The sequence below is a fragment of the Protomyctophum parallelum genome, assembly GCF_964188405.1.
Source record: "Protomyctophum parallelum genome assembly, chromosome: 16".
NCBI lineage: Eukaryota > Metazoa > Chordata > Actinopteri > Myctophiformes > Myctophidae > Protomyctophum > Protomyctophum parallelum.
Genome location: NC_139711.1, coordinates 48,139,077 through 48,166,353, shown reverse-complemented (window position 1 = coordinate 48,166,353; position 27,277 = coordinate 48,139,077). Strand labels below are relative to the sequence as shown.

Below are 27,277 nucleotides of genomic sequence, written 5' to 3'. Positions count from 1 at the left end.
CTGGAGCTGGCTAGCAGCGTCGATTCCCTCAGCGACGTAGTTGTTCTAGACGCAGGCTGTCAGTCCGATCTCTCATTTTGGTCAAAGTTATTGCAAGATTGGAACGGTATTTCCCTCTTCTATCACGACCCCGTAACTCCGGCTCACGAAATGCACTTATTCACCGACGCGGTGGGGGGGATCTTCCAAAGGGAATGGTTCTCCGACAGATGGCCCGTCGAACTAACTCAGCCACCGGTTTCTATAGCCCACTTCGAACTGTACCCCATCGCCGTAGCCTGCAAGCTCTGGGGGTCCCGCTGGGCTCGCAAGCGTATAGTGTTCAACTGCGACAATGAGGCCACAGTCTTCGTCATAAATAAAGGCCGCTCCTCCTCCAATCAGATCATGCCCCTTATGAGATTCATCACCTGGTCCTCCGTCATGCTCAACTTCACGGTCCGCGCAGCTCACGTCCCCGGCCACCTTAACAATATCGCCGACTGCCTCTCTCGTTTCAAACTCCAGGAGTTCCACCGGCGATGCCCTTCCGCCAAGCCACTCCCCCTGATCTGCCCGGCGCACCGAGAACTGGTTCTGTCCTGATGCCCCACATCCATCACCTCCGTGCTCTCACCAACATCTATATTAAACCCGCTTTCTCCCCCGCCACTGTTTCCTGCTATGCCTCGGCCTGGCGCAAGTTCGGTCAGTTCTGCGCCTGTCACTCCATTCCCCTCTTCCCAGTACTAGTCTCGACCGTCGCCCCTTTTCTCACTTTTAATTTCAAGTTTAACCACCTCAGCCACAGCTATATGAACAGCCTATTAGCAGGGGTCCAGTTCCACGCCCGCCTTCATGACCCCTTTTTCCCTAGCCTGTTCACCAACCAATATATCAAACTCCTCCTAAAGGGCTTTCAGCGATCGTCACGCCACGCCCCAGACCAGCGTCTCCCCATTACTCTAAACATTCTCCACTCCCTCGTCTCGGAACTCAGGAAAGGAGTCTTCACTCCGTATTTAGACCTCCTCCTCGAAGCCGCCCTTCTCCTCGCCTTCTATGGATTCCTTAGAGTAGGCGAGTTCACAACCAGGTCCACGGCGTTCGACCCCTCCAGAGACGTCTGCGTCTCCGACCTGCGCTTCACCCCCACCTGCTTCAACCTATCTCTGAAACACTCAAAAGCCGACCGTGACCACAGAGGCTGCCTCGTCTCGGTGGCCAAGGTCCCCGGCAGCTTCTGCCCCTTCTCCTCCATGCTGCGCTTCCTCTCCGCCAGAAAACGCTCCTCCGGCCACCTTCCTCTCTTCAGCCTCCCGAATGGTCTCCCTCTCCACCAGCACGCCTTCACCTCTCACCTCCGCTCCCTGCTCCAAAGATGTGGCCTCCCGCCTGACCGTTACTCCAGCCACTCTCTGAGGATCGGCGCCGCCACCACCGCTGCTGCCAGCGGCGTCTCTGTCCCGACCCTGCGGGCCCTGGGCAGATGGTCGTCCAACGCCTTCTCCTCCTACGTTAGACCTTCCTCCGCCTCCGTGCTCGATGCCCAGAAGTCCATGGCGTCCTCCAGCGCGGTACCTACATTGACTGGTGGATGCGTCGGGTGGCGGGTACCTCCTCTTCTGCCCACTTCTAAACATGTTCTCCCTCTCCAGGACGCCCATGACTCACTTCCTCCTAAACGACGGTCGACCCGTCCTCCGGCCACACGGGCCTCCTCCGCCGGGAGTCTCCCTGTCTCACCACCATCGCCAGGTGAACCAAAGTTCTCGCCACTGCTCCTTCTCGCAACCCTCTGCCGAGAGGTCGTCCACTCCTACGCTACTAACCCCACTCTCTCTTTTCCATCCGCCTCTGCAAGGTCCCATCTCCGCAGGCTCCTCTCTCTCTCCTCCAGGCCCCTGGCGGTCCAATGGCGCCCTAGGGCAACCCAAGCGGTAAACGACCTCCAGGTATGTTCTTTAAATTCCTTTTGGGGGGCAGGCTCAAGAGCCCCCCCTGCCTCCGCCAGGCAGGATCCGAACCGAGGCTCTGGTCCGTCCCCAGGGGGCCCACGCCAAAGCTCCTCCACTGTCTCCTCCTCGTACCGTCATCATTCTGTTATCATTCTGTTATCATACTGTCAGTCACTTCTCTGTCCATTCACTCAATCCCAGCTCCATACTGTAATCATTCATCTGCAATAAATCTCACCTCCAACCTCCACCCTCCGTCTTAAGTGTAAGCTCGTTAAGAGTTGAAGTTTTAGTTGTTAACGTTAGTTCAACTTAGAGCTGTAATGCTCCATCATCCGTCTGCTCCAATCAGATCTGCGTTACCTTGTCCGCACCCCTTTATAAACGGTCCTCACTTCCCTTCGCTCATCTGTGCTTCCGTTCAGGTACCCGCCACCTCCCCGACGACCGCCCAGCAGCAGGCTCCACCAGGTCGGCCCCAGGGGGGCAGGCTCAAGAGCCCCCCCTGCCTCCGCCAGGCAGGATCCGAACCGAGGCTCTGGTCCGTCCCCAGGGGGCCCACGCCAAAGCTCCTCCACTGTCTCCTCCTCGTACCGTCATCATTCTGTTATCATTCTGTTATCATACTGTCAGTCACTTCTCTGTCCATTCACTCAATCCCAGCTCCATACTGTAATCATTCATCTGCAATAAATCTCACCTCCAACCTCCACCCTCCGTCTTAAGTGTAAGCTCGTTAAGAGTTGAAGTATATTTACTACATTTTTTACATATTTACTACATTTCACAGGAAAAAAGATAAATATAGCTCTGATCCATAGCACTACTGTAACGCATTAGAGCTATGGACCAGAGATAATATAACTATGTGAACCTTTATTGAAAATGATATTCCCTTGTGATGTCATCTAGTTTTCTAGGGGGCCAAACAAAATACAGCAAATACAGTAATGTGCTTTATGTATAAAGTTTGAGTTGAGTATGTATGTATGGCTCACCATCAGTCCATCAAAGACGTTTTCAGCTTCATCAGCATTCTGTACCCATCTGGGCTGACCTAGTGAAGTGAATGGACACAGGTATAACACTTGAATGTTTACATTGCTAGTCCTGAAACATACGAACGCTCAGAATGAGTGTAGGGAGAGGGCACATGTGGGGCTAGACTCTAGAGCGTCATGTGAGCCATGCCCATGGCTGAACTAATACATTGCTTCAGATGGCATGCCATACAGTTTAGAATTGAATGGTTGAATGAACACCGAAAAGGTGTAAACTGAAGCCGTGCCTAGCCTAATAGCCAAAAATATAATACAATAAAACACAAGTAGTTAAAATGATAAAACAATGGCAAAGAACAAAATTGAATATAAGAACATAAAATAAATAAAAACAAATAACATAAGACCTCCTTTTTTAACCATCCTCATACTGGCAAGAAGTTCAAGATCAATAACATTATTACTTGTGTGTCAACCCATGTGGTGAATATCAGGGGTCTGCAACCTTTTTTAAATGAAGTGCCATGTTTTTATTTTCTAGATCGTCAATGTGCCATATCAACATTAATTAATTTTAATGACACCACAGGAAAAATTCCAACTTATTTTGATTGTCAACAAATATAAAGTTTTTCCTTCTTTTTAAATGTTTTCTTTCACGTTGTTATAATGATCATTAGACTCAGGGCAGAGTTCAGTTTTAATGAATGTAGAATGCAGGATGTAATTTACACACTAATGTGAGGGACGTTTTTGACTGCATTTTTTTTTTTTTAAGTTTATTTAAAACCAAAAATACTCTCTCTCACACTTGCCAGTGTGCCAGTGATCACCCTCCTTTGTGCCAATGTTGGCACTCTACAAACCTTACACCCCAAAGGGCTTAATGAGGAACTACTATTGAATGTTACGCTATAGAAAATGTTGATCTGAACTTCTTGTCCAGCCGGTACTATAGGCACTTTAGGTGCAATGTTTTTATTCTTTTCCACTCTTTCGGACAGAGTAGGATCTTACATTTGACATTAATTTGCTTATTTTACTGTATCTCTTCCTTGTATGTTGTATGGCATGACATTTATGTATAATTCTTTTTCCCCTGTATTATTGTGAACTGTTATTTTATATGAGGAATGTTCACAGAAACACTGCACCTTCAAGTCACGTGACAAGGTTCTTCACAGCTGTTATCTGTTTGGATAAATGACATGCATTATGATTGGTTGTTCACACTTCCTGAAATGTATTTAGTGACAATGTCAGCCCATTGTTGAATTAAGCCTGAGGAAGGTCGCCAGACCGAAACGTTGCTCAACTAATTAAATTGCTCTGAAGTGGCAGTGTGCGGATGTCCCTTCTTCCACATTGTATGCTTTAGCTATTGAAAAATAGCAGACCTACAAGCTCATATCGCGCCACCGAGTGGCGCGCTACGAGCCTGTAGGTCTGCTATTTTTGAAAAAATCGAAGAACGACTGACATTTTTAGAATCTGATCTCGGGTCAGAATGGGTTAATAATCTGCCTGTCTGTCTGTCTGTCTGTCTGCCTGTCTGTCTGTCTGTCTGCCTGCCTGCCTGCCTGTCTGTCTGCCTGTCTGTCTGTCTGTCTGTCTGTCTGTCTGTCTGCCTGCCTGCCTGTCTGTCTGTCTGCCTGTCTGTCTCTCAGCTGCTCAGCCTGCTGACGGAGGAGGAGGTGAAGATGGTCGTTCCCACCAGAGCCATCGTTCCCAGAACATTCGTCCTGAAGCCTGGAATGACTCTGTTCCTGGGAGGAGTGGGACGGGTGGACTATATACAGGTCTGTCTGTCTGCCTGCCTGTCTGTCTGTCTGTCTGTCTGTCTGTCTGTCTGTCTGTCTGTCTGTCTGTCTGTCTGTCTGTCTGTCTGTCTGTCTGTCTGTCTGTCTGTCTGTCTGTCTGTCTGTCTGTCTGTCTGTCTGTCTGTCTGTCTGTCTGTCTGTCTGTCTGTCTGTCTGTCTGTATGTCTGCCTGTCTGCCTGCCTGCCTGCCTGTCTGACCCATTGTTTCTCCAACAGGGAGAACATCCCTGCTGGCTGAGCGTGGTTGCCTCCAACCTGCTCCCTCTTCACGTCACCACCCTGGAGCGCGCCGAGCAGGTTTACGCCAAGCACGCAGGACGCTCTGCTCTGCTGGGGGTGAGAACCACCACACACTATTAATATGAAGCACGCAGGACGCTCTGCTCTGCTGGGGGTGAGAACCTCAACCACCACACACTATTAATATGAAGCACGCAGGACGCTCTGCTCTGCTGGGGGTGAGAACCTCAACCACCACACACTATTAATATGAATTATTCATATCGGTTATTATTATGCTGGGGGTGAGAACCACCACACACTATTAATATGAATTATTCATATCAGTTATTATTATGCTGGGGGTGAGAACCACCACTCATTATTAATATGAATTATTCATATCGGTTATTATTATGCTGGGGGTGAGAACCACCACACATTATTAATATGAATTATTCATATCGGTTATTATTATGCTGGGGGTGAGAACCACCACTCATTATTAATATGAATTATTCATATCGGTTATTATTATGCTGGGGGTGAGAACCACCACACACTATTAATATGAATTATTCATATCGGTTATTATTATTATGCTGGGGGTGAGAACCACCACACATTATTAATATGAATTATTCATATCGGTTATTATTATGCTGGGGGTGAGAACCACCACACATTATTAATATGAATTATTCATATCGGTTATTATTATGCTGGGGGTGAGAACCACCACACATTATTAATATGAATTATTCATATCAGTTATTATTATGCTGGGGGTGAGAACCACTACACACTATTAACACAATTAAGACAAAACACGTGTGAGCACGTCATAAGGATCCCGAAATATTGGTGCCTAGGACGTGTGAGGACGTCCTAGCGACGTCCTAGCGACGTCCCAGCGACGCAAGAATATTCAGAATTTTGCATTTCAGAAAAAAGCATTTTGCTTTTCGCTTGCCGTATGCTAACACTCAGTGCAACTATTAGCTTGTCATTGACTCCCATGTTAGCGCGGCGGAAAGAATGACTCGTCTCTCCTAATCCAGGGCGCTCTCCGTGGTGATGAATAGAGCGATATGCTGGCACTTCATTTCTGCTCCTCATCCGTCTCTCCCGCAAAATATGAACGCTTTTTGGAGCGTAAAACAATATATTAAGATGATCGGGGATCTCACATGTTCTCCCCGTGTCCCCTAGGGTAGGTACCCTCACATGTTCTCCCCGTGTCCCCTAGGGTAGGTACCCTCACATGTTCTCCCCGTTTCCCCTAGGGTAGGTACCCTCACATGTTCTCCCCGTGTCCCCTAGGGTAGGTACCCTCACATGTTCTCCCCGTGTCCCCTAGGGTAGGTACCCTCACAAAGACATGCCGTAATCCTTGTCTCTAAACTGCCTCCCCCTGGCCAGCCAGGGCGCCTGATGGAGGGGAAAGGAACTGGTTGGAATAACGTGTTCCTTCCACACGCTACGTCCAACCAGGGAAACTCCCCCCTGTCAGGTGAAAAGAAGCAACTTGGACTCCTCATGCATAGAAGGAAGCATGAGGTCAGTCTGCTGCCCCCCCCCAGGTTGGCAGAGGAAGTGTAGCGCCCAGGATTACATTAGATCAGGGGTTCCCAACCTTTTTTGGACCAGGTACCCCTTTTGCGGTAGATATTTTTCCAGGTACCCCCTCATCCTCGCAACACAGATAACAATATATTTACAACCACAAGCAGTGTTTCCTGCAGGAAAAAGCTTTGGCATGGTGCTGGGCGCAGGCCGCAGGGGGGCCTTCTTGCGTCGAACATTTTGATTAATTAATTAATTTGATTCAATAATTAATGAATAAGATTAATAAATTAAGATTGATTTGTATTATTGCTCTTGTATTGCTATTGGAGACACTGGGGGGACACTGGGCAGGCACTGGGGAGGCACTGGGGAGACACTGGGGAGACACTCGGGAGGCACTCAGGGAGGCACTGGGGAGGCACTCGGGGGGGACACTGGGGAGGCACTCAGGGGGACACTGGGGAGGCACTGAGTGGACACTGGGGAGGCACTGGGAAGGCACTGAGGGGACACTGGGGAGGCACTGAGGGGACACTGGGGAGGCACTGGGAAGGCACTGGGGAGGCACTGGTGAGACACTGGGGAGACACTGGGGAGCATGGGGAGGCACTCAGGGGGACACTGGGTAGGCACTGGGGAGGCACTCGGCTGGTCACTGGGGAGGCACTCAGGGGGACACTGGGGAGGCACTGGGAAGGCACTGGGGAGACACTGGGGAGACACTGGGGAGGCACTGGGGAGACACTGGGGAGCATGGGGAGGCACTCAGGGGGACACTGGGGAGCATGGGGAGGCACTCAGGGGGACACTGGGGAGACACTGGGGGGACACTGGGCAGGCACTGGGGAGGCACTGGGGAGACACTCGGGAGACACTCGGGAGGCACTCAGGGAGGCACTGGGGAGGCACTCGGGGGGGACACTGGGGAGGCACTCAGGGGGACACTGGGGAGGCACTGAGTGGACACTGGGGAGGCACTGGGAAGGCACTGAGGGGACACTGGGGAGGCACTGGGAAGGCACTGAGGGGACACTGGGGAGGCACTGGGAAGGCACTGGGGAGGCACTGGTGAGACACTGGGGAGACACTGGGGAGCATGGGGAGGCACTCAGGGGGACACTGGGTAGGCACTCGGCTGGTCACTGGGGAGGCACTCAGGGGGACACTGGGGAGGCACTGGGAAGGCACTGGGGAGACACTGGGGAGACACTGGGGAGGCACTGGGGAGACACTGGGGAGACACTGGGGAGCATGGGGAGGCACTCAGGGGGACACTGGGGAGCATGGGGAGGCACTCAGGGGGACACTGGGGAGGCACTGAGGGGACACTGGGGAGACACTGGGGAGACACTGGGGAGGCACTGGGGAGACACTGGGGAGGCACTGGGGAGACACTGGGGAGGCACTGGGGAGGCACTGGGGAGACACTGGGGAGGCACTGGGGAGACACTGGGGAGGCACTGGGGAGACACTGGGGAGACACTGGGGAGGCACTCAGGGGGACACTGGGGAGGCACTGGGGGGACACTGGGGAGGCACTCAGGGGGACACTGGGGAGGCACTGGGGAGGCACTGGGGAAGCACTGAGGGGACACTGCAGGAGGCACTGGGGAGGCACTGGGGAGAAACTGCAGCCACTGGGGAGACATTGGGGATCCACTGGGCAGACACTGGGCAGACACTGGGGAGGCACTGCAGGGAAGACACTGGGGTGGCACTTGGGGAGGCACTGGGGAGGTACTGGACATTTCATAAAAAAAAAAAAAAATCTTTTTTTTTTTTTTTTTTGAGGGGGCTTGGGTACCCCCTGGCTATGCGTCGCGTACCCCTAGGGGTCCGCGGACCCCACGTTGGGAACCGCTGCATTAGATAATTAGACACTGGGTGAAAAAAAACATGGGTTACAAAATTGTGGGATAAAACATTAAATAAATTTGTGAATCTGGATTTTCCTCCACGAGAATTATTGACATCACGACCTCGCCCCCGCTCACCTCCGCCCCTCCCCCTCCTGGTGCTGCGGCCATCTTGGATCCTTAACACAATGTAAACAATATAAACAATGGGAGATTAGTTTGTTTTGTTTAGTTATGTTGTTGTTGTTGTTGTTGTTGTTAGGTGCCGATGGGAGGCGAGCAGCGAATGAGGACGTTTCCTCCTCTGGTGTGGGAGGAGTTTACCCTGGAGGGACAGGGTCACATGACCGCCAGCGCTGACCTCACCATGTCCTCCGCAGGTCAGAGGTCACACACACACACACACCTTAACACATTCACCGTCGATGTTTGACTCATACTTCCATATTACTGTAGTGGTGCTTTGACTGGACAACGCTCCACACGTCCCAAACTCTTCTCCCTTCTGGCTCCAAAACTGTGTAATGCACTTCCCATTGCAGTCAGAACTGCAGCATCACTCCCAATCTTCCGCCGTAGTCTGAAAACCCACCTTTTCAGACTCCATCATGGCCCATAGCACTTGGATAGCATTTCTGTAGACTTAGATAGCATCTGATACAGACTTATAGCATGTTATGTAGACAGCACTATAATTGCATTGTATGTAGTCATAGCACGTCATAGTACATATGTATAGCATAGTATAGTATATATGTATAGTTTATATGTATAGTTTCATTATATAGATATTCCACTGTTACTTTCTTAGCTTACGCATGTTTCATGATAAATGCTTTTATGTGATGTATTCCCATGCTTTTGTTCTTGCTTAATGTAAGTCGCTCTGGATTAAGAGCGTCTGATAAATGCCTACATTGTAAATTGTAATTGTCGTGGTGCTTTGACTGCCACACAATACTTCTTGTTTCACCACCCCTGGTGCTTTGTGACGTGTCCTCTGTGTTGCAGGCTGGGTAGCGGTGACCGGGGTGGAGGGGGCCCAGATGGTGCTCAGGGCCCACGCGCCCCAGGGGACCGGCCTGGGCCTGAGGACCCCTCCTCTGCTGCCCCACGTGGTCAGCGTGAAGGGCGAGCGCCTCAGGAGGTCCGCGGCCTACAAGACCGCCAAACCCCCCGCGCTGGTGGACACCACGCTGTCCCACAAGGGGGCGACGACGCTCACCGTCCAGAAGACCAAGAAGAGGAAGGAGAAGGAGAAGAAGAAATGAGCCAGTTATAGAGGCCGGGATCCCCAACCCAAGGACGGGCTGTGAGTTATAGAGGCCGGGATCCCCAACCCAAGGACGGGCTGTGAGTTATAGAGGCCGGGATCCCCAACCCAAGGACGGGCTGTGAGTTATAGAGGCCGGGATCCCCAACCCAAGGACGGGCTGTGAGTTATAGAGGCCGGGATCCCCAACCCAAGGACGGGCTGTGAGTTATAGAGGCCGGGATCCCCAACCCAAGGACGGGCTGTGAGTTATAGAGGCCGGGATCCCCAACCCAAGAAAACCACCTAGAGTTCTCAACCCAATCTATCCCTAATCTGAGTTCCCAGAGGTTTTATTTTTCACCACTAGGGGGGCGAGAAAGACTTCTGGGAAAGAAAACGTGGTGAGGGAAGTACGTTGTGCTCAGAATCAGAGCGGACACTCCCCTTTCCGGTCTGAAGCATGCTGTGCATACCATGAAAACAGTCCCAAGGGAATCCAAACCAAACCACAGAACTACAATGGCGACAGCAAGTGAAGAATGCGGCGGTACTTTCAGTGTCTTTTCGGAAAGAAATCAACACAAATGTACTTATTAACCGTTCGTTTTCCCCTCTCTCTTCTTCCCTGGCGGATCTCGAAGCTACAGATCTCCAGACAAAATTAATGATCTGTGCATTTATTTGCAATTTTATTTTATTTATAATAAAACAATTCATTTGCAATAGTATTACTAATCTGATCCATTGTATCACCCAGGCCCAGCGCATGACGTTAGGAGAGGAATCAGTTGCTTGCTGTAGAACAGGGGTTTTCAACTGATTATGAACCAGGGACCCCCACCCTGACTAAGAATCAACCTGGGGACCACCACCCTGACTAAGAATCAACCTAGGGACCACCACCCTGACTAAGAATCAACCTGGGGACCACCACCCTGACTATAGAATCAACCTGGGGACCCCCACCCTGACTAAGAATCAACCTGGGGACCACCACCCTGACTATAGAATCAACCTGGGGACCCCCACCCTGACTAAGAATCAACCTGGGGACCACCACCCTGACTAAGAATCAACCTGGGGACCCCCACCCTGACTAAGAATCAACCTGGGGACCACCACCCTGACTGAGAATCAACCTGGGGACCACCACCCTGACTAAGAATCAACCTGGGGACCACCACCCTGACTAAGAATCTACCTGGGGACCACCACCCTGGCTAAGAATCAACCTAGGGACCACCACCCTGACTAAGAATCAACCTGGGGACCACCACCCTGACTAAGAATCAACCTGGGGACCACCACCCTGACTATAGAATCAACCTGGGGACCCCCACCCTGACTAAGAATCAACCTGGGGACCACCACCCTGACTAAGAATCAACCTGGGGACCCCCACCCTGACTAAGAATCAACCTGGGGACCCCCACCCTGACTAAGAATCAACCTGGGGACCACCACCCTGACTAAGAATCAACCTGGGGACCCCCACCCTGACTAAGAATCAACCTGGGGACCCCCACCCTGACTAAGAATCAACCTGGGGACCACCACCCTGACTGAGAATCAACCTGGGGACCACCACCCTGACTAAGAATCAACCTGGGGACCACCACCCTGACTAAGAATCTACCTGGGGACCACCACCCTGACTAAGAATCAACCTGGGGACCACCACCCTGACTAAGAATCAACCTGGGGACCACCACCCTGACTAAGAATCAACCTGGGGACCACCACCCTGACTATAGAATCAACCTGGGGACCCCCACCCTGACTAAGAATCAACCTGGGGACCACCACCCTGACTAAGAATCAACCTGGGGACCCCCACCCTGACTAAGAATCAACCTGGGGACCACCACCCTGACTGAGAATCAACCTGGGGACCACCACCCTGACTAAGAATCAACCTGGGGACCACCACCCTGACTAAGAATCAACCTGGGGACCACCACCCTGACTAAGAATCAACCTGGGGACCACCACCCTGACTAAGAATCAACCTGGGGACCACCACCCTGACTAAGAATCAACCTGGGGGCCCAGGCCGTAGCGTAACGGTCTGGGCACCGGACTGGTGATCCAGTCGCGGTGTGCCGCGGGTTCGACTCCCGGACCCGACACGGCCTTTACCGCATGTCATCCCCCCATCTCTCTCCCGTTTCCTGTCAGCCTACTGTCTGTCCCTTTAAAAAATCAATAAAAGGCGTAAGCCGCAAAAAAAATATCTTAAAAAAAAATAATAATAATAATCAACCTGGGGACCACTACCCTGACTAAGAATCAACCTGGGGACCACCACCCTGACTGAGAATCAACCTGGGGACCCCCACCCTGACTAAGAATCAACCTGGGGACCCCCACCCTGACTAAGAATCAACCTGGGGACCACCACCCTGACTAAGAATCAACCTGGGGACCACCACCCTGACTGAGAATCAACCTGGGGACCACCACCCTGACTAAGAATCAACCTGGGGACCCCCACCCTGACTAAGAATCAACCTGGGGACCACCACCCTGACTAAGAATCAACCTGGGGACCACCACCCTGACTATAGAATCAACCTGGGGACCACCACCCTGACTAAGAATCAACCTGGGGACCACCACCCTGACTAAGAATCAACCTGGGGACTACCACCCTGACTATAGAATCAACCTGGGGACCCCCACCCTGACTAAGAATCAACCTGGGGACCACCACCCTGACTAAGAATCAACCTGGGGACCACCACCCTGACTAAGAATCAACCTGGGGACCACCACCCTGACTGAGAATTAACCTGGGGACCACCACCCTGACTAAGAATCAACCTGGGGACCACCACCCTGACTAAGAATCAACCTGGGGACCACCACCCTGACTATAGAATCAACCTGGGGACCACCACCCTGACTAAGAATCAACCTGGGGACCACCACCCTGACTGAGAATCAACCTGGGGACCACCACCCTGACTGAGAATCAACCTGGGGACCACCACCCTGACTGAGAATCAACCTGGGGACCACCACCCTGACTATAGAATCAACCTGGGGACCACCACCCTGACTGAGAATCAACCTGGGGACCACCACCCTGACTGAGAATCAACCTGGGGACCACCACCCTGACTATAGAATCAACCTGGGGACCACCACCCTGACTGAGAATCAACCTGGGGACCACCACCCTGACTGAGAATCAACCTGGGGACCACCACCCTGACTGAGAATCAACCTGGGGACCACCACCCTGACTATAGAACCAACCTGGGGACCACCACCCTGACTGAGAATCAACCTGGGGACCACCACCCTGACTATAGAATCAACCTGGGGACCACCACCCTGACTGAGAATCAACCTGGGGACCCCCACCCTGACTGAGAATCAACCTGGGGACCACCACCCTGACTATAGAATCTACCTGGGGACCACCACCCTGACTGAGAATCAACCTGGGGACCACCACCCTGACTGAGAATCAACCTGGGGACCACCACCCTGACTATAGAATCAACCTGGGGACCCCCACCCTGACTAAGAATCAACCTGGGGACCACCACCCTGACTGAGAATCAACCTGGGGACCACCACCCTGACTAAGAATCAACCTGGGGACCACCACCCTGACTGAGAATCAACCTGGGGACCACCACCCTGACTAAGAATCAACCTGGGGACCACCACCCTGACTAAGAATCAACCTGGGGACCACCACCCTGACTGAGAATCAACCTGGGGACCACCACCCTGACTATAGAATCAACCTGGGGACCACCACCCTGACTAAGAATCAACCTGGGGACCCCCACCCTGACTAAGAATCAACCTGGGGACCACCACCCTGACTATAGAATCAACCTGGGGACCACCACCCTGACTAAGAATCAACCTGGGGACCACCACCCTGACTAAGAATCAACCTGGGGACCACCACCCTGACTATAGACTCAACCTGGGGACCACCACCCTGACTAAGAATCAACCTGGGGACCACCACCCTGACTAAGAATCAACCTGGGGACCCCCACCCTGACTAAGAATCAACCTGGGGACCACTGTTGAGTTGGGTGAGGGGATATTGAAATGAATATAAAATTAAATCTTAACAGTCAGTATAATTTAACTGGCATAATGCTAGTTGTCCGGAGCTATTCCTTTCCCATGGTTGCCCTTACTCTGTTCTCTAACCTTCCATATTAAACTCATAGATGGCAGACACATGTCTGTCTTACTCTGTTATCTAACCTTCCATATTAAACTCATAGATAGCAGACACATGTCTGTCTTACTCTGTTATCTAACCTTCCATATTAAACTCATAGATGGCAGACACATGTCTGTCTTAATCTGTTATCTTAACCTTCCATATTAAACTCATAGATAGCAGACACATGTCTGTCTTACTCTGTTATCTTAACCTTCCATATTAAACTCATAGATAGCAGACACATGTCTGTCTCACTCTGTTCTCTAACCTTCCATATTAAACTCATAGATAGCAGACACATGTCTGTCTTAATCTGGTCTCTAACCTTCCATATTAAACTCATAGATAGCAGACACATGTCTGTCTTAATCTGTTATCTTAACCTTCCATATTAAACTCATAGATAGCAGACACATGTCTGTCTTACTCTGTTCTCTTAACCTTCCATATTAAACTCATAGATGGCAGACACATGTCTGTCTTACTCTGTTCTCTTAACCTTCCATATTAAACTCATAGATAGCAGACACATGTCTGTCTCACTCTGTTCTCTAACCTTCCATATTAAACTCATAGATAGCAGACACATGTCTGTCTTAATCTGTTCTCTTAACCTTCCATATTAAACTCATAGATAGCAGACACATGTCTGTCTTAATCTGTTCTCTAACCTTCCATATTAAACTCATAGATAGCAGACACATGTCTGTCTTACTCTGTTCTCTTAACCTTCCATATTAAACTCATAGATAGCAGACACATGTCTGTCTCACTCTGTTATCTTAACCTTCCATATTAAACTCATAGATGGCAGACACATGTCTGTCTTACTCTGTTATCTTAACCTTCCATATTAAACTCATAGATAGCAGACACATGTCTGTCTTAATCTGTTCTCTAACCTTCCATATTAAACTCATAGATAGCAGACACATGTCTGTCTCACTCTGTTCTCTAACCTTCCATATTAAACTCATAGATAGCAGACACATGTCTGTCTTACTCTGTTCTCTTAACCTTCCATATTAAACTCATAGATAGCAGACACATGTCTGTCTTACTCTGTTCTCTAACCTTCCATATTAAACTCATAGATAGCAGACACATGTCTGTCTTACTCTGTTATCTTAACCTTCCATATTAAACTCATAGATGGCAGACACATGTCTGTCTTACTCTGTTCTCTTAACCTTCCATATTAAACTCATAGATAGCAGACACATGTCTGTCTTAATCTGTTCTCTAACCTTCCATATTAAACTCATAGATAGCAGACACATGTCTGTCTTACTCTGTTCTCTTAACCTTCCATATTAAACTCATAGATAGCAGACACATGTCTGTCTTACTCTGTTCTCTTAACCTTCCATATTAAACTCATAGATAGCAGACACATGTCTGTCTTAATCTGTTCTCTTAACCTTCCATATTAAACTCATAGATAGCAGACACATGTCTGTCTTAATCTGTTCTCTAACCTTCCATATTACAATTTACAATTTACAATTTAGGCATTTAGCAGACGCTCTTAATCCAGAGCGACTTACATTTAAGCAAGAACAAAAGCATGGGAATACATCACATAAAAGCATTTATTTATATTAAACTCATAGATAGCAGAAACATGCCATTGCATGATTATATTATGGGCACATTTGACATTTCCTAATAGACTCAACCAGTCAATCCGGTTCACTTTCCATTGAAATTCAAACTCCCTTTCTGTGGAAGTTCATGACATCCGACTTCCCGTAACTGACATTGATGTCATCATACATCACCATGATGTCATCATACATCATCTAGGTCACTTAATGATGTCATCATACATCATCTAGGTCACTTAATGATGTCATCATACATCATCTAGGTCACTTAATGATGTCATCATACATCATCTAGGTCACTTAATGATGTCATCATACATCATCTAGGTCACTTAATGATGTCATCATACATCATCTAGGTCACTTAATGATGTCATCATACATCATCTAGGTCACTTAATGATGTCATCATACATCATCTAGGTCACTTAATGATGTCATCATACATCATCTAGGTCACTTAATGATGTCATCATACATCATCTAGGTCACTTAATGATGTCATCATACATCATCTAGGTCACTTAATGATGTCATCATACATCATCTAGTTCATTAATGATGTCATCATACATCATCAGGTCACTTAATGATGTCATCATACATCATCTAGGTCACTTAATGATGTCATCATACATCATCTAGGTCACTTAATCATGTCATCATACATCATCTAGGTCACTTAATGATGTCATCATACATCACCAGGTCACTTAATGATGTCATCATACATCATCTAGGTTTACATCGTGAGTTGTTGTTTTTTTTTAGTTTATTTGACGCGTTGAGCACTTGACTTGTGTTAAGTTATTATTATTATTATTATTATTATTATTATTCACAAACAAGTAAAAATAGTGCAAATAAGTTTTATATATATTAGAAAGGTAAAACGGCAAAAAATATAACTTTTCTGAATGCCTGGCTGCGGACCACCAGCAGTACCTCCGCGGACCACCAGGGGGCCGCGGACCACCGGTTGAAAACCCCATGCCAGTGTAGAATATATTTGTGAGATTCTTTATCACAAACGTAGGCTAAATACATGATGCATGTGAGACACATACGTAATTAATTGTGTCCGAACATATGTTTTATTAATATTCATTCATTCCTGCCATGAAAAAATATGCTATCTAACATTATTGAATTGAATTGCGATAAAAACATTAAAACTTCTCCTACGATGCTGCTTAAAGCGACACCCCACAACTGGAAAAACCTGTTTCCTTTCTAGACACTTCCTACTTTGTGTGTTAAAAACACAGTCGACCATTTTGACACAACAACAACACCACAGAGAGCTGAACACTGCATGGACTCCATTTTGACACGTTGGATTCAAGCCTATAAAGGTTAATATCGGGGTAAGTGTTTTTAATCACTTTACTGGAACTAATGTCTAGTCTGGTATTATACAGTTTCTTTTATATATTTTGTATGTTTTGTTTGTGGCTTTTGGCCTTTATTTTATATTTTTTTATGGAGGGACAGACAGTAGGCTGACAGGAAAAGGAGAGAGAGATGGGGGGGGGGGGGGGGGGGGACATGCAGTAAAGGCCGTCGGGATCGGGATTCGACCCCGCGGCACACTGTCTGCCTGACTGGATTACCAGCCAAGGTAAGCCTGGACCGCTGAGCCACGGCCCAGGATGTATTAGACCGTTTTTTAGGGTGTTGAGACGGTCATAAAAGTTGAACAATGAAGTTTGGCTTCCTAATTATCCTGCCTGCACTTCACTGGTGAACAGAAGAAATACACTCTGTATCCTGATTGTAAAAAGTTATTCTGACTTTAAAGGGTCCACTGGACACACACTGGTCTGATTATAACCCATTCTGACCTGAGATCAGATTCATACAGGTTTCCCACTGGACACACACTGGTCTGATTATAACCCATTCTGACCTGAGATCAGATTCATACAGGTTTCCACTGGACACACACTGGTCTGATTATAACCCATTCTGACCTGAGATCAGATTCATACAGGTTTCCACTGGACACACACTGGTCTGATTAAAAAAAAGTAACTCACAGTCAGAACTGCAGCCTCACTCCCAATCCTCCACCGTAGTCTGAAAACCCACCTCTTCAGACTCCACCATGGCCCGTAGCACTTACCCTAACCCTAAACCCACCTCTTCAGACTCCACCATGGCCCGTAGCACTTACCCTAACCCTAAACCCACCTCTTCAGACTCCACCATGGCCCGTAGCACTTACCCTAACCCTAAACCCACCTCTTCAGACTCCACCATGGCCCGTAGCACTTACCCTAGCCCTAAACCCACCTCTTCAGACTCCACCATGGCCCGTAGCACTTACCCTAGCCTAGCCCCTTAGATAGCACTTTATGTAGCCTTAGATAGTATTTTAAACAGACATATAGCTTGTTACGTAGACAGCATTAGAATTGCATTTTTATGTAGTCAAAGCACTTTATAGTAGGCCTACACACGTATAACATATAATATAGTATAGTATGTATAGTTGACATGGATACTCCACTGTTACGTTCTTAGTTTATACATGGTTCATGATAACTACTTTTTATATTATGTGATGTATGACATGTTTTTGTTATTGCTTAATGTAAAAATGACCCCTAGCTCGCCCCTCGCTCTCATTCTGACTTCCTCGATCTCCCCTCTAGCAGCCTCTCTCTCTCTCTTTCCCTCCCTCCCTCTCTCTCTCCTCCCTCTCTCTCCTCTCTCCTCCCTCTCTCTTTCCCTCCCTCTCTCTCTCCTCCCTCTCTCTCCTCCCTCTCTCTCTCCTCCCTCTCTCTTTCCCTCCCTCTCTCCTCCCTCCTTCTCTCTCTCCTCCCTCTCTCTCTCACTTAATTATGTGTGTACGCGCGCGCGCACACACACACACACACACACACACACACACACACACACACACACACACACACACACACACACACACACACACACACACACACACACACACAGTGACCACTCCTTAGCCCAGGGCTAAAGACAGAGTTAAGTTAGTTTTGACTAAAACTCCGTTCACTTCTTGGGGCTTAATTCAGTCCAATGGAGGCTCTTGACAATGTAATGTCCTGGAGCAGAAGTAATGCACTGGACTCAGGGCCACAGCCTTGATTGATTGATTGAAATATTTATTAACAGTTTGCAGAATTACAGTAGCATACATTTCAAGCACAAACTCCACTGTCACACACACACACACACACACACACACACACACACACACACACACACACACACACACACACAGAGAGGGGGTGTTATGTTACAACCAGTTTACATGTTAAATGTTGTCACATGACAGCTTTGTGTTCACCTCACAACTGATACATGCCTCAGTGACAGAAGGCGACTGTGTGTGTGTGTGTGTTTGTGTGGCGGCAAGACCCGCCCTAACTGATGTCAAATCAATTCAAAGGAGATTGACCAAATTACAATACACCAAATCTCAGCCACTTGTTCACTCACACTCCATCACTCCAGCACGGCGTTATGGTGTTACTGTGAAATTGGTGACCTACTGAAACACGTGACCATCTTGTGGACCTCACACAACATTAACACACATGGAGGTCTTTAAATACGTTGGCCAGAACACCAGCTATAGGTTGAACTCTGACAATGAACAAACCGCAACCATTTACATTCGGACACTGACATTGTGTGTCTTACTACACCATTATCACATATTCCAGCAGGTCACCGATTACACCGTAACACCACCATCACATGTGAATGTTTTGGGTGGTCCTCAGTTCACATGTGAATGTTTTGGGTGGTCCCCAGTTCACATGTGAATGTTTTGGGTGGTCCCCAGTTCACATGTGAATGTTTTGGGTGGTCCCCAGTTCACATGTGAATGTTTTGGGTGGTCCCCAGTTCACATGTGAATGTTTTGGGTGGTCCCCAGTTCACATGTGAATGTTTTGGGTGGTCCCCAGTTCACATGTGAATGTTTTGGGTGGTCCTCAGTTCACATGTGAATGTTTTGGGTGGTCCTCAGTTCACATGTGAATGTTTTGGGTGGTCCTCAGTTCACATGTGAATGTTTTGGGTGGTCCCCAGTTCACATGTGAATGTTTTGGGTGGTCCCCAGTTCACATGTGAATGTTTTGGGTGGTCCCCAGTTCACATGTGAATGTTTTGGGTGGTCCTCAGTTCACATGTGAATGTTTTGGGTGGTCCTCAGTTCACGGCCTGAAAAGGTTGAACAATGAGAATCACTGAGGTAGATGACAGATAAGACTCTGCAGGGGGAGCAGTTCTGATGGATCACATCAAATAACGCAGTTGTTTCCTGGTGTATTGTGTCTGTAATGTCTTGACAGGTTTCCTGAAGAGCAGAGATGAGTCGCCGTGAGGAGAGAGAGGAGGAGGGAGCTGACAAACATCTCATCCACAGAGAAGAGATGAGTCGCCGTGAGGTGAGAGAGGAGAGAGCTGACAAACATCTCGTCCACAGACCAGTGTCTCCAACAACCAGCTACATGTCTATGAAGAGTGACTCGTCTCTACGTCCTGACTTCAGTGATGAACCTGGACCTCCTGATGCTAAGTATGTGAATGCACCTATAAATATACACTATAATATGTGTACAGTATTTGTGTACATTATGCAACATATATGTTTAAAATATCACCTGTTATTGTACTGTATATTTAGTAAGATTGTATGGTTTCTATTTTATTGATATTTTATTTTATTTACTTGTCATGCAATGGCAAGAGACGAAACAAAAAACTCTTTAGAAACCCTTTAACTAACTTCTTCATTCACACAAACATTTATGTGATTCCAGACGTCTGTGCCACAGAGCAGAGTCTCCAACTCCCAGCCTTCTGTCTGTGAAGAGTGACTTTTCTAAAGACATTCCTCTTAACTTCAGGGATGAATCTGGACCTCCTGATACACAGTATGTCAATCCTCCTGTACAATATATACACTATAACACTACTGTACAATATATACACTATAACACTATACAATATATACACTATAACACTGTACAATATATACACTATAACACTGTACAATATATACACTATAACACTGTACAATATACACTATAACACTGTACAATATACACTATACAATATACACTATAACACTATACAATATACACTATAACACTGTAGTCTTTGCATACGCATGTAAGGTCGTCAGGGCTAGGGCAAGTGCTACGGGCCATGATGGAGTTGTTATCATACAGAATATGTTAACAATAGTAGCCTATGACTGGTAGAACATGGGTGCAATTTGGGAGGAATAAAAACACTTTTCTTTCTTTCTTTCTTTCTGTGTGATAAAAATACAAACGATAAAGACATATTTTTGGGCAGACTCTTGCTGGAGCTTCATTCATTCAATGCCACTTTGACTACGCTTCCACCTCTTGGTTCTCCAACATCTCAATGTCACTAAAAACTAAACTTCAGACCTCCCAAAACAACTGAACACATATTGAATACATTGACTTCTTTGTTTCTATGATTCCAGACGTCTGTACCACAGAGCAGAGTCTCCAACTCCCAGCCTTCTGTCTATGAAGAGTGACTTTTCTAAAGACATTCCTCTTAACTTCAGGGATGAATCTGGACCTCCTGATACACAGTATGTCAATCCTCCTGTACAATATATACACTATAACACTGTACAATATACACTATAACACTATACAATATACACTATAACACTGTACAATATACACTATAACACTATACAATATATACACTATAACACTATACAATATATACACTATAACACTGTACAATATACACTATAACACTGTACAATATACACTATAACACTGTACAATATACACTATAACACTATACAATATACACTATAACACTATACAATATACACTATAACACTGTACAATATACACTATAACACTATACAATATACACTATAACACTGTACAATATACACTATAACACTATACAATATACACTATAACACTATACAATATACACTATAACACTGTACAATATACACTATAACACTGTACAATATATACACTATAACACTATACAATATACACTATAACACTGTACAATATACACTATAACACTATACAATATACACTATAACACTATACAATATATACACTATAACACTGTACAATATACACTATAACACTATACAATATATACACTATAACACTATACAATATACACTATAACACTATACAATATATACACTATAACACTGTACAATATACACTATAACACTATACAATATACACTATAACACTATACAATATATACACTATAACACTATACAATATATACACTATAACACTGTACAATATATACACTATAACACTGTACAATATATACACTATAACACTGTACAATATATACACTATAACACTATACAATATACACTATAACACTGTACAATATATACACTATAACACTATACAATATATACACTATAACACTGTACAATATACACACTATAACACTATACAATATATACACTATAACACTATACAATATACACTATAACACTGTACAATATATACACTATAACACTGTACAATATATACACTATAACACTGTACAATATACACTATAACACTATACAATATACACTATAATGAATCTGGACCTCCAGATACACAGTATGTCAATCCTCCAATAGCCTACAATTCAAGGTTCAATGTTGTACTTTATTGTTTCATCCTGTGTACACTACAGGTACATAAGAATAAAACTTTATTGTTCCATCTTGTGTACACTACAGGTACATGAGAGTAAAACTTGTTTTGGTTTCAGACAATGCAGCAGCATTATATACACAACATTTTATAACACAACCATGTGATCTCATGCTAAGTTATATAAATTCCATAACAAGACATAACATCTAATAATGTCGTATCAACCCTGTTCAAAGTCCATCTACAGATTGTAAGTTACTGTGTGAGCAGTTTGTGAATGAAGTGGTACAAATCACAGTGTGGTGTTCAGTAGACAGGCTGGCTGCTTGTGTGCATGTACAGTATGTGTACAGTATGTGTACAGTATGCCACAAGCTATGTTTAAACGATCACCTGTTATTGTGTTGTATATTTAGTGAGATTTTATATTTCTGTGGTAACTTCCTCCAAGCTGGTGCTTTCCTGTTAGACCAGAGCCATAGAGTCAGACAGAGTTAGGACATTGAGGGGGCAGAAAGCTGAGTCCAGTGCATTCTGCCAACTCCCGCTCCAGGACTTTGTCACTGTTCGCTATGCTCTTCACCAATAGAAGTCTAGACGTAGAAGATTGGACTGAAGCCCCATGAAGTGAACGGAGTTGTGGTAACTCTGTCTTACTCTATGGCTACTACTGACTTATAGTCCTAGTCTGGTGTACTTGCGCCCCCTCTTGGCCAGGCCCTGTAATAAAACAATAAGCCACAAGAGGTCTCAGGTTACCATGGATTTTACAACGGGTGAGAGGCGTAGTGAGACATGAGAACATCGAGTGTCTCCAATCAGAATCAAGTATTGGGACTATAACCGTTTTAGAACTACAATTTTTACATGCCTAGTAAAACCACAACATAACAATTTATATTATGTTTTTGGCCATTTTATTCAGTTTACTTGTTGCTGCAATGCTGTGAGATGAAAGTAAAAGATGTATTTTGGAAGTACAATGGAATGTAACAATACAAAATACAAAACTAATTGACAATGTCATTCACACAAACAATTTCTATGATTCCAGACGTCTGTACCACAGAGCAGAGTCTCCAACTCCCAGCCTTCTGTCTATGAAGAGTGACTTTTCTAAAGACATTCCTCTTAACTTCAGGGATGAATCTGGACCTCCTGATACACAGTATGTCAATCCTCCTGTACAATATATACACTATAACACTGTACAATATATACACTATAACACTGTACAATATACACTATAACACTGTACAATATACACTATAACACTATACAATATACACTATAACACTATACAATATACACTATAACACTGTAGTCTTTGCATATGCATGTAAGGTCGTCAGGGCTAGGGCAAGTGCTACGGGCCATGATGGAGTTGTTATCATACAGAATATGTTAACAATAGTAGCCTATGACTGGTAGAACATGGGTGCAATTTGGGAGGAATAAAAACACTTTTCTTTCTTTCATTCTGTGTGATAAAAATACAAACGATAAGGCAAGGCAAGGCAAGGCAATTTTATTATATAGCACCTTTCATACTCAAGGCAATTCAAAGTGCTTTACAGAATGAAAACAAATACAGAGTGCAACAGTGCACTTGAAAATTAATACAGATTATAATAGATACAATTTACAATTTAGGCATTTATCAGACGCTCTTAATCCAGAGCGACTTACAATAAGCAAGAACAAAAAGCATGGGAATACATCACAAAAAAAGCATTTATCATAAAACATGCGTAAGCTAAGAAAGTAACAGTGGAATATCTATATTATGAGACTATACATATAAACTATATATATACTACTATGCTATACATATGTACTATGGCGTGCTATGACTATATACAATGCAATTATAGTGCTGTCTACATAACATGCTATAAGTCTGTATCAGATGCTATCTAAGTCTACAGAAATGCTATCTAAGGGGTTAGGGTAAGTGCTATGGGCCATGATGGAGTCTAAAAAGGTGGGTTTTCAGACTACGGCGGAAGATTGGGAGTGATGCTGCAGTTCTGACTGCAATGGGAAGTGCATTCCACAGTTTTGGAGCCAGAAGGGAGAAGAGTTTGGGACGTGTGGAGCGTTGTCCCGGCGATACAATTACATTACATTACAACAGATACTCCCACCTTTAATAGAAACACAGTTAATTGGGATAAATACGTTTTTAAATTTGACTTAAAAATGGCTATGGTTGGGGATTTTCTAATGTAACCTGGAATGCTATTCCAGCTTTGTGGTGCATAATGGTGGAATGCTGCTTCACCATGTTTTGTTCCAGCTATGGGGTGAACTATCAGTAGGCCAGCCTCAGATGACCTAAGGGTTCTGGAGGGCTTCAGCATGTCTGAGATGTAGCTGGGCCCAAAGCCACAAACAGATTTATAGACAAGTAATACAATTTTAAAATCAATTCTCTGGGACACTGGTAGCCAATGTAAGGATTTTAGGATTGGTGTAATATGGTCATATTTTCTAGTTTTTGTCACGACTCTAGCAGCAGCATTCTGAATTAATTGGAGTTGACGAAGAGCTTTGTTTGAAAGTCCTGTGAGCAGACCATTGCAGTAATCCAGTCTACTGGAAACAAAAGCATGTATAAGTGTTTCTAGGTCTTGCTTGGACATAATTCCTCTAACTCTTGCAATATTTTTAAGGTGATAATAGGCAGATGAAATTACAGTTTTGATATGACTGTTAAAATTTAAATCTGAGTCTAGGATAACACCAAGATCTCTCACCTGACTCTTGGGTATAAGAGACCGCGATTCAAGGTGAGAAATTACACTCCGATAAAGACATATTTTTGGGCAGACTCTTGCTGGAGCTTCATTCAGTCAATGTCACTTTGACTACGCTTCCACCTCTTGGTTCTCCAACATCTCAATGTCACTAAAAACTAAACTTCAGACCTCCCAAAACAACTGAACACATATTGAATAAATTGACTTCTTTGTTTCTATGATTCCAGACGTCTGTACCACAGAGCAGAGTCTCCAACTCCCAGCCTTCTGTCTATGAAGAGTGACTTTTCTAAAGACATTCCTCTTAACTTCAGGGATGAATCTGGACCTCCAGATACACAGTATGTCAATCCTCCAATAGCCTACAATTCAAGGTTCAATGTTGTACTTTATTGTTTCATCCTGTGTACACTACAGGTACATAAGAATAAAACTTTATTGTTCCATCTTGTGTACACTACAGGTACATGAGATTAAAACTTGTTTTGGTTTCAGACAATGCAGCAGCATTATATACACAACATTTTATAACACAACCATGTGATCTCATGCTAAGTTATATCAATTCCATAACAAGACATAACATCTAATAATGTCGTATCAACCCTGTTCAAAGTCCATCTACAGATTGTAAGTTACTGTGTGAGCAGTTTGTGAATGAAGTGGTACAAATCACAGTGTGGTGTTCAGTAGACAGGCTGGCTGCTTGTGTGCATGTACAGTATGTGTACAGTATGTGTACAGTATGCCACAAGCTATGTTTAAACGATCACCTGTTATTGTGTTGTATATTTAGTGAGATTTTATATTTCTGTGGTAACTTGAATACTGAAGGTTAAAGTACAAAATGGATGCTTGTTGTTTATTTCCCAAGTGAGGAACACAGACTGGAAGCTCTATCGCCACATAATAAAGTCACTTCCTCCAAGCTGGTGCTTTCCTGTTAGACCAGAGCCATAGAGTCAGACAGAGTTAGGACATTGAGGGGGCAGAAAGCTGAGTCCTGCAGTGCATTCTGCCAACTCCCGCTCCAGGACTTTGTCACTGTTCGCTATGCTCTTCACCAATAGAAGTCTAGCCGTAGAAGATTGGACTGAAGCCCCATGAAGTGAACGGAGTTGTCATAACTCTGTCTTACTCTATGGCTACTACTGACTTATAGTCCTAGTCTGGTGTACTTGCGCCCCCTCTTGGCCAGGCCCTGTAATAAAACAATAAGTCACAAGAGGTCTCAGGTTACCATGGATTTTACAATGGGTGAGAGGCGTAGTGAGACATGAGCACATCGAGTGTCTCCAATCAGAATCAAGTATTGGGACTATAACCGTTTTAGAACTACAATGTTTACATGCCTAGTAAAACCACAACATAACAATTTATATTATGTTTTTGGCCATTTTATTCAGTTTACTTGTTGCTGCAATGCTGTGAGATGAAAGTAAAAGATGTCTTTTGGAAGTACAATGGAATGTAACAATACAAAATACAAAACTAATTGACAATGTCATTCACACAAACAATGTCTATGATTCCAGACGTCTGTACCACAGAGCAGAGTCTCCAACTCCCAGCCTTCTGTCTATGAAGAGTGACTTTTCTAAAGACATTCCTCTTAACTTCAGGGATGAATCTGGACCTCCAGATACACAGTATGTCAATCCTCCTGTACAATATATACACTATAACACTGTACAATATATACACTATAACACTGTACAATATACACTATAACACTATACAATATACACTATAACACTGTACAATATATACACTATAACACTGTACAATATATACACTATAACACTGTACAATATACACTATAACACTATACAATATACACTATAACACTGTACAATATATACACTATAACACTGTACAATATACACACTATAACACTATACAATATACACTATAACACTATACAATATACACTATAACACTATACAATATACACTAACACTATACAATATACACTATAACACTATACAATATACACTATAACACTATAAAATATACACTATAACACTGTACAATATACACTATAACACTGTAGTCTTTGCATACGCATGTAAGGTCGTCAGGGCTAGGGCAAGTGCTACGGGCCATGATGGAGTTGTTATCATACAGAATATGTTAACAATAGTAGCCTATGACTGGTAGAACATGGGTGCAATTTGGGAGGAATAAAAACACTTTTCTTTCTTTCTTTCTGTGTGATAAAAATACAAACGATAAAGAGATGTTTTTGGGCAGACTCTTGCTGGAGCTTCATTCATTCAATGTCAGTTTGACTACGCTTCCACCTCTTGGTTCTCCAACATCTCAATGTCACTTTGACTACGCTTCCACCTCTTGGTTCTCCAACATCTCAATGTCACT

At 45.1% G+C, this 27,277-nt stretch overlaps 2 protein-coding genes across 3 annotated transcripts in view; both read left to right on the top strand.

The window, feature by feature from the left end:
* noa1 (nitric oxide associated 1) overlaps positions 1–10,479 on the top strand; it is a 63,940-nt gene extending 53,461 nt beyond the window's left edge. For both annotated transcript variants that reach the window (XM_083785358.1, XM_083785359.1), the window contains 4 exons: positions 4,606–4,737; positions 4,975–5,094; positions 8,665–8,782; positions 9,414–10,479. In XM_083785358.1, the coding sequence (XP_083641484.1) occupies positions 4,606–4,737; positions 4,975–5,094; positions 8,665–8,782; positions 9,414–9,673 (630 nt within the window). In that variant the 3' untranslated portion in view covers positions 9,674–10,479. The remainder of the gene's footprint in view (positions 1–4,605; positions 4,738–4,974; positions 5,095–8,664; positions 8,783–9,413) is intronic.
* A 6,276-nt stretch (positions 10,480–16,755) lies between these two features.
* LOC310873857 (NACHT, LRR and PYD domains-containing protein 3-like) overlaps positions 16,756–27,277 on the top strand; it is a 59,642-nt gene continuing 49,120 nt past the window's right edge. The window contains exons 1-4 of the mRNA XM_083786408.1: positions 16,756–16,835; positions 19,797–20,023; positions 20,268–20,381; positions 20,966–21,079. Of these exons, the coding sequence (XP_083642534.1) occupies positions 19,815–20,023; positions 20,268–20,381; positions 20,966–21,079 (437 nt within the window). The 5' untranslated portion in view covers positions 16,756–16,835; positions 19,797–19,814. The remainder of the gene's footprint in view (positions 16,836–19,796; positions 20,024–20,267; positions 20,382–20,965; positions 21,080–27,277) is intronic.